This window comes from Arachis duranensis, chromosome 2 (genome assembly GCF_000817695.3).
Source record: "Arachis duranensis cultivar V14167 chromosome 2, aradu.V14167.gnm2.J7QH, whole genome shotgun sequence".
Classification (NCBI taxonomy): domain Eukaryota; kingdom Viridiplantae; phylum Streptophyta; class Magnoliopsida; order Fabales; family Fabaceae; genus Arachis; species Arachis duranensis.
In genome coordinates this window covers 4,081,958-4,090,075 of record NC_029773.3, presented here as the reverse complement: position 1 = coordinate 4,090,075, position 8,118 = coordinate 4,081,958, and the positions used below count along the sequence as shown (strand labels likewise).

Below are 8,118 nucleotides of genomic sequence, written 5' to 3'. Positions count from 1 at the left end.
TTAACTACAAGTATTTTTATAAAAGATAAATATTAGAGAGCCATCAGAATATTATTTTTAGTTATCACTTTTAGCTATCAACCTCTTTTAGTCTAGTAATACAACAACATATACTTTAACCCATACTTTTAAACATTAATGGCTAACTATTGACTAAAATAATAAATTCTAATGATTCTCTAAAAAAAAATTTTAATTTTAAAATTTAGTTTTAATCATACAATTTTTTATAATAATTTAATATCAATAAATTTTGTAATATAAAATTATGTTATTAATAAAAGAGCTATATTAATTAATTGATTATAAAATATATTTTTTATTTTAGTCCAAAAAATGTATAGGAACTGAAAAAATAAAAAATATGTATTTTAATTTTTAATTTCTTATGAGAAACACGCATATTTTTAGACGAAAATAAAAAATGTGTATTAATCAATCATATAATTCTTTTACTAAAATAATATTATTATATATCACAAAATTTATGTGTATTAAATTATTATAGAAAAAATTTTGGATAATTAAAACTAAAATCTTAAAAATATTTTATAAAAATACTTGTATTTAAAAAAATGTGAAAATATGATTGAAATTAGTGCATTCAAATATATTGAGAACTTTAAATTTACAAAAAAAATGAGAAAAAACTCGTGAAAGACTAATTTGACGTACGACATTTAATTTTAGGGATTAAAATAAGTCATTTGGTGCAAAATCAAAGACCAATTTAATGTATCTATAATGATAACATAACGAATGACACATGAACAAATATAATTGTGACACGTGACATAAGCTGATACGTGGATAAATAATATTGTGACACGTAGCATTACTGTCTATGTTAAGATACTATGTGTCATGAACCTACCAGAGACAATGGAGTATTTGTACAATGTGTACAATGCTATTAAGTTATGAAATGAACATCCCCTATACTATTTAGAATAACCATCCGAGTACAAGGGATAATAAACATCTTCTCGAAAAATTAGTTTAATTTTTGGATTCACCAAGGATCGAACTCTTGACCTTTCAGATCTAGCATTTTAATACCATGTCATGATACCACTCATCCCAAAAGATTCAGCTGATGAAAAAATGTAACACTAATAATTATATCTCTAATACTCCATAAACCTCCATTGTACACATTGTATAAATATTTCATTGGCTCCTCATACTTTCCCTTATTAGATATAGCCGGATTATCATATGATATGTGTAATTAACCATGTGCTAACTGACAAATAATCTTACGATAAATGACAAGTATGGTAATTAATATACTGGTAATGCTGGATGATTGAAAAGTGTATTAAAAGAGGGTGTGATAAATAGTAATTTGATTTGAGTCCTGTTTTCTCCAATTTAATCCAATGACACAAGTTAAAATATTTTATTTTTTCTTTTGGAAGCAAATTTTCATATTTGTCATTGCATTTCAAGTTTGCCATTTACCATACGCTCCTTTAATATACTTTTCAATCAACCAGCATTAACAATACATTGATTACCATATGTATAACTTGTTACAAGATTATTTACCAGTTAATACATGGTCATTCTTAGCCAGCCAAAGCAATATCATCAGAAAATTCACCATATATATATATTCTTGGCGTCTAACGTTACTTTTTATTGCCATAAGGTTCCACTCATTGATTCTTCAATGGCTGAAGTTGTTTCTAGTGTGGCATCAACACTCTTGACCAATTTAGCAACAAAATCGTTCCAAGAGATTATTCTAGCATATGGTCTTAAAGATGAAATAAAAAAGTTTGAAAGTTCTTTGAGAACCATCGTTGCATATCTCATAGATGCTGAGAACAAGCAAGCAAAAAACCACAGTATAGATGAGTGGTTGAAGCAACTCAGAGAAGCATTTGATGATGCTGGTGACATACTAGACGAAATAGAGTATGAAGCAAAACGTAATGAAGTGGTCAAAATATATGGAAGCATTAGCATAAAGGTCCGTCGATTCTTCTCATACACAAGTAATCCACTCGCATTTCGCATCAAGATGGTCCACAAAATCAAAGATATGAAACAGAAAATGGATGAAAAAATAAAAGAAGGGAGAAACTTGGGTATAATTGAACAACATGTCAACACTCCAGCTCTGGAGCATAATTTACCATGGCGAGAAACTGCTTCTTCATTGTCTTTCCGTGTGTGTGGTAGACTTGAAGAGAAAGAAGAGATTATAAATTCATTGATGACACAAAAATTAGAAGCTAACAGTATTGATGTGATCTCAATTGTTGGGATTGGAGGTTTGGGAAAGACTACACTTGCACAAATGGTTTACAATGATACCCAAGTGAAGGCGAATTTCGATACTTTAATGTGGGTTTGTGTTTCTGACGATTTTGATGTGAAGAAGCTAATACAAAAAATTATTCATGCGGCCTCAAAGAGAGAGAATGTGGTGGATGCAAATTCTAGTTTGGAATATATGATATCTCTTCTCAATCAAAATTTACATGGTAAGAAATTCTTACTCGTGTTAGACGATGTTTGGAATGAAAACCACAACAAATGGGATGAATTGAGAACTCATTTGTTAGAAGCAGCTGGTGACAAAAACAGCAAAATTATAGTGACCACTCGTAGCCAAAAAGTTGTTGACATTGTGGGAAGTAATCTTGTAATGAAATTAGAAGGACTTCCTGAGAATGAATGTTGGCGGCTGTTTGTAAAATGTGCATTCCAAGAAGAGAAGGAAGAAGAGAAGTACCCAAGGCTAAAGCAAATTGAGGAGCAAATTGTTAAAAGATGCAAAGGAGTACCCTTGGCTATAACAACTTTGGGTTGCTTGCTTAGATCAAAATGCCATGATGAAAATGAGTGGAGAAAAATAAGGGATAGTGAGGTGTGGAATCTCAATCAAGAAGAAACTGACATTTTGCCATCAGTCAAATCGAGTTACAATCACTTGCCACCACAAGTAAAGCAATGTTTTTCATACTGCTCTTGTTTTCCAAAGGATTACGACTTTCATGTTATTGAGTTGATTATGTTCTGATGGCTCATGGACTCCTCCAACCTACATGCGAAGACGAAGATGCAGAAGATATTGGGGAGTTATATATTAAAAAGCTTGTTTCAACATCTTTACTTCAAATTCATGATGGAGATGATCTTTTCCGCCTCTTTGATTTCCAAAATTTAATAACATTTAAAAGACTCAAAATGCATGATCTTGTACATGATCTAGCACAATTAACAATGAAAGAGTCGAGCAAGACAAGAACCATTGTGCAAGAGGGACAACAAGAAGCATCAATAGAATGGGCCTCTAACAAGTTCAACTATCTGAGGGTGTTGCACCTGAGAAAAGATATGGAGTTGATGAGCTCGTTGCCTGATGATTGCTTTGTCAAAATGAAGAAGCACTTGAGATATCTCTATCTTGAAAATTGTCCTAATTTAAAAAAACTAACTGATTCCATTTATAAGATGCAAAATTTGCAGAGTTTGTACCTTGATGAGTTTCCCAAAAACATGAAAAATCTCATCTATCTTCAATATTTGTTTTTAATGGGAATCAAAATTACAAGTTTGTCCTCAATGAACATAGGGCGCTTCCAACAACTCAAATTCTTGTATCTTCAATGTCCAAAGTTAGTGTTCGTACCAAGTGTTGTTGGTCGCTTGACTACTTTAAAGAAGCTGGGCTTTCTTTGGTGTGAAGAGGTGGTGAATTTTGAGGATGAAGAGGAAGAAGGAAAGCAACATGTGGTAGTAAATAATTTAAACCTTCAATTATTCTTTATCATTGGATCAAAAAAGTTGAATGCTTTACCAAAATGGCTTGAAAGAGCTACTAAATTGCAATATTTGAGTATAAGCATAACAGGGATAAAATCATTGCCCACAAGGTTGTCGATGACCTCTCTTGAAGAACTTTATATCTATCATTGTAAAAATTTGTCATCTCTTCCCAACATGGATCAAACTCATCATTTTCAGTATTTAGTGGTATATGATTGTCCCGCATTATATGCAAGGTACAATAAGGAGACAGGTCCAGATTGGTCCAAAATTGCTCATATCCCATATTGTAAGGTTAGTTAAAATAATTTATCTCATAATATTACAAATCTAACTATACTGGTTTATTATTATTATTATTATTTCACTTTATGCATGAATAATTAATTGTTGGATGTTTAATTAAACAGTTAGAGTTATATCTTACTTTTCCTATAATAAATTCTAAAACTTTTTAAATTGACAATCTAATTTTCTTTCTAAATAATTGTGTATAATTTATATATAAAAGGTATGGCAGAGTGAACTAATTAGTCCTTATAATATGGAATACTTTCAAATTTTGAAATTGCAATAATATAGGTTATAAATTTATATTTTATTTCAACTTTGAGTCACACCCTAGACATGTTTCATTTTAATTTTAAGAAAATAATGATATTAAGATATTAAAATCAAAATTTTTATTAAATGAAATAAAATTCCTTGTGTTAGTCTGTTAGTAAAATTTTCCAAAGTTAGTTGATCATTGCTTTTAATTATTAACTATCCAAATGTACATTATCTTTAATTATTTAAAGCCCGTGCAATATTCGTCAATAAAAATTAGCTCCACCAATTAATTATGTTTAATTTGCCTTTAAATTTTCACGGCCTAGTGACACAATTATTAGTCGTCAATTCAATTTAGAAGTAGTAAAGAAGAAGAAAGCAGTTCTTGTCAATTGTTTGAATTTCTTTTTAATAATCTTTCTAAATAAATACATGAAATCGATTAACATTATTATGCCTGCAGCACATGTCTTGAATTTTATGTATGAATCTTAATATGGTTACTAATGGTAACTCTTTCAATTAGTACCTATTATGAATTATTGTATAGAAAAGCACAATAAGCTAATTATTATGTGAAATACAAAGAATGAATAATTCTTAACCATTTGAATATTGGTTCTACATTATTTAAAATGAGCACAAAATTTTATTATTACTGTGATTATAGGAGTTGATGCATGAATCTTTATTTTGGGACAGTGAAATACTTTTTTATTGTCAATTGACAGAAAATGGAAATTTAGTATATATATGCATGGTTGAATTAAAGCTCAAGTTATTTTCATAAGCACTAGTCTATTGGCCTTTATTGCAGATTGATGAAGATGATGATGATGATAATGATGATGATGATCATGATGATGAAGAATTTATGATGATGATGAAGATGATGATTGAATAAAAGATATGAATGAAGATAAGAAATGATAATAATAGCATTATCTTTGTGTAATATAATGGTTGTGTTCTAATAATTGCTTTGTAATTGGCTACTCAAATCATATCTTTAGCTACAACTACTTTATAAATGCTTTAATTTCTTCGGTGTTACAGTTAAAATTTTTAATCACATTTGATTGTGCAAACAAATTTTACATCCAAGCATGCATTTTATTTCATTCATCCTTAATAAATTATAAAAAATAGTTAAATAAATAACTTCTATAAAATACATGTTATTTTGCTTTAGTTCTTGTAATTACTTTTCTTTTGATTCACTAAAACTTAATAGGAGCTTTTGGATTTCTTCAATTCAGGACAAACAACAAAACCACAAAATATATATGATCACAAGAACATCTGATCTAAGTTTAATAAAATTTATTAACCTTTTAGTAGCTTGAAAATTAGAGACTTATAAAATATGGTAAAAAATAATTAAAATAACAAAAGGATTATCGAAACCCTGTTAGTTAATATTAATATATTTGTTAATTAGCTCTTGAATGATTCAATTTTGGGTGGAATATATATATGTACGAAAATGTTTAATAGTAAAAAAATCAGTTAAAAATAACTATAATTTATTTTATTTAATATTTATTAATTATCTAATAAATATTAAATAAGATAAATTTTAGCTATTTTTTTAATACTAAATTAATGTGCAGAGTGTGCCTCCACCTGCCGAGACTGCCAAAGTTATAGTGCATTACTGCAATGTACGGATCCATTAATTTTTGCAAATATATTGAATTGAAAAAGTCATTTGTAAAGTCTTTGGTCTTAGCTTGGGAAGTTATAAGTCCCATTTTTCATGTACCGAAAATACAAGTTACTAAATAAATTATTTGTATAAAATATAATATATATTAAAAATATATCAAATATTAATTCAATAAAAGTTTAGGGTTTAAAAATTATATATAAATTGACGGATATAGAAGACTCGCTCAACCTCATTACTCTCCTCTCCACCAATTCACCTCTCATCATCTCACACTGTAACAGTTGACTCATTTAGCCAAAATAAATTATCTGTCGGTTAGACTTTTATGTTAAACATTTATTTTCGGATAATAAGCACCCAAATAAGTGTTTTAATAAGAAAGTGTTAAATCGGATTCGTTGGTTTTTAATAATTTTTTATTTTTTACAAGTTTATGAAGATTATTTTTATTAGAGATATTGATTTTTTTATTGTTTTAAAGATGATTAATATATTTTATAATGATATTTTTTATTTAATTATCTTATAATAAAATTTATTAAAAATTTATTTGTTTAATGTAAATGTTGAAAATTTGATTGAAAATGATAAATTAAAATATGTCATATGAAAGTAATTTTTGTGGACTTATAATAAATAAAAATTTTTAAAGACTAAAATATTCGATCTAAATTTATTTTAATGACCAATTTAGATATTTATTCTTTATTTTTCTTTGTCTTCTTATCATCTCATTTTATCGTTAAAGATTTTGCTAATTCAAAACTTTTTTAATATCATTTTACAATTTAATATTAATATTGATAGTATAAAATATTTCATAGTCAGTCAATCATATTGAATAACTATTCAAACGACTAGTATAAAAAATAATTATTCCCACTAAAACAAAAAAAAAAACACTCCATTTATATTCCTCTTAATCCTAATTTAAAAAAAAAAAACATGCAGCCGCCTCATTTTCTTACACTGCACGTCGTCAACTTCCATCACAGACCACGTTTGTGCTGCCGTCACCTCCTCCAATGCTGTCACGAACGATGCCATCACGCCGTGTTGCTTCCGCTTTGAGGACGTCATCCACCACGGTTGAAAAGTCATGCTGAGTCGTACGCGCTCTTCTCCTGCGTTGCACAACCTTCTATTCCGTCGCCACCACATTACTGTTGCGCCGCGTCGTCTGCCTCTTTCATAACATCGCGTCAACCATCTCCGCCGTGACACCGCATCTCTTCCTCCTCTTCCATCGTGTCTTGTCTCCTCTTCTTTCTCTTCCATCACGCTGTTGAGTCACGTCCCATCTTCCAAAAGTTGGTGGATGTTGTTTCTTCAATTTAGTGGATATTCTTTTTATTCGAGATTGAATGTTTCTTTTACTTGAGAATGGATGTTCCTTGTCCCTGCACCAGCAATGTCAATGGCGTTTTGCGTGGCGAGATGGCGATCTGTGCAACGAGAATGGCGGCACATTGCTTGACGGACCACACGCACAACTTGTGCAAAAAATTTGGCGAGAATGACGACATGCTATGGTGGCAGCGATGTGGCGGTCTGTGCGACGGGAATAATAAGCGCATTGTGTTTAAAGAACGATTAATTTATCAAATTTTTATTATTCAAAAACGTAGTTAATGTCAATTAATCAGATTCTGATTTTGAAAATAATTTAAAATTAATAAATATTAAATGAAGTTGTTTACTTCGTCTAGAAAATAGAATATTACAATTACACCCTTATTCATCAATTTCCTTAGCAAGATTCTCACCTAATAACTCCAATATTCATTACTTTATTATAACATTATTGTGCATAAAAACATTCATTCTTCAAGTTTGCTCATGTAGTTGGACCTACAATTCTATGTCTCTAGTCAAAGGCAAAAAATTTTGATCGTGTTACAAGTTTCGTTAAGATGTCAACATGATTCTTGTCTTTGTGGAATCTTTTCAACTTATATTAAATTGTGGCTTTTACAGGTTGACTTAATAGCCGATGATATTTGACATCAACGTGCCGCGTAAATTTGTACAAATTCTAAATGTTTGAACTTACGATATTGTTTCAGTTGGTTGTCGTTACGAGAATAACTCTAATCTATACGTGTCTAAGG

General features: G+C 29.6%; 2 protein-coding genes across 2 annotated transcripts in view; both read left to right on the top strand.

Moving 5' to 3' along the window:
* LOC107473007 (putative disease resistance protein RGA3) overlaps positions 1-3,034 on the top strand; it is a 5,151-nt gene extending 2,117 nt beyond the window's left edge. Inside the window, exon 3 of the mRNA XM_016092536.3 lies at positions 1,655-3,034. Within this exon, the coding sequence (XP_015948022.1) occupies positions 1,676-3,034 (1,359 nt within the window). The 5' untranslated portion in view covers positions 1,655-1,675. The remainder of the gene's footprint in view (positions 1-1,654) is intronic.
* A 578-nt stretch (positions 3,035-3,612) lies between these two features.
* LOC127744754 (putative disease resistance protein RGA4) lies at positions 3,613-5,254 on the top strand. Its single transcript, XM_052257011.1, has 2 exons — positions 3,613-4,077; positions 5,153-5,254. The coding sequence occupies exons 1-2, from the start codon at positions 3,898-3,900 to the stop codon at positions 5,237-5,239; spliced, it is 267 nt and encodes an 88-aa protein (XP_052112971.1). The 5' UTR covers positions 3,613-3,897; the 3' UTR covers positions 5,240-5,254.
* Positions 5,255-8,118: the final 2,864 nt, after the last annotated feature.

Coding starts and splice junctions, on each gene's coding strand:
- LOC127744754 (XM_052257011.1), top strand. CDS start 3,898: ATGACCTCTCTTGAAGAACTTTATATCTATCATTGTAAAAATTTGTCA. Junction 4,078..5,152: donor CTCATATCCCATATTGTAAG/GTTAGTTAAAAT, acceptor CCTTTATTGCAG/ATTGATGAAGATGATGATGA.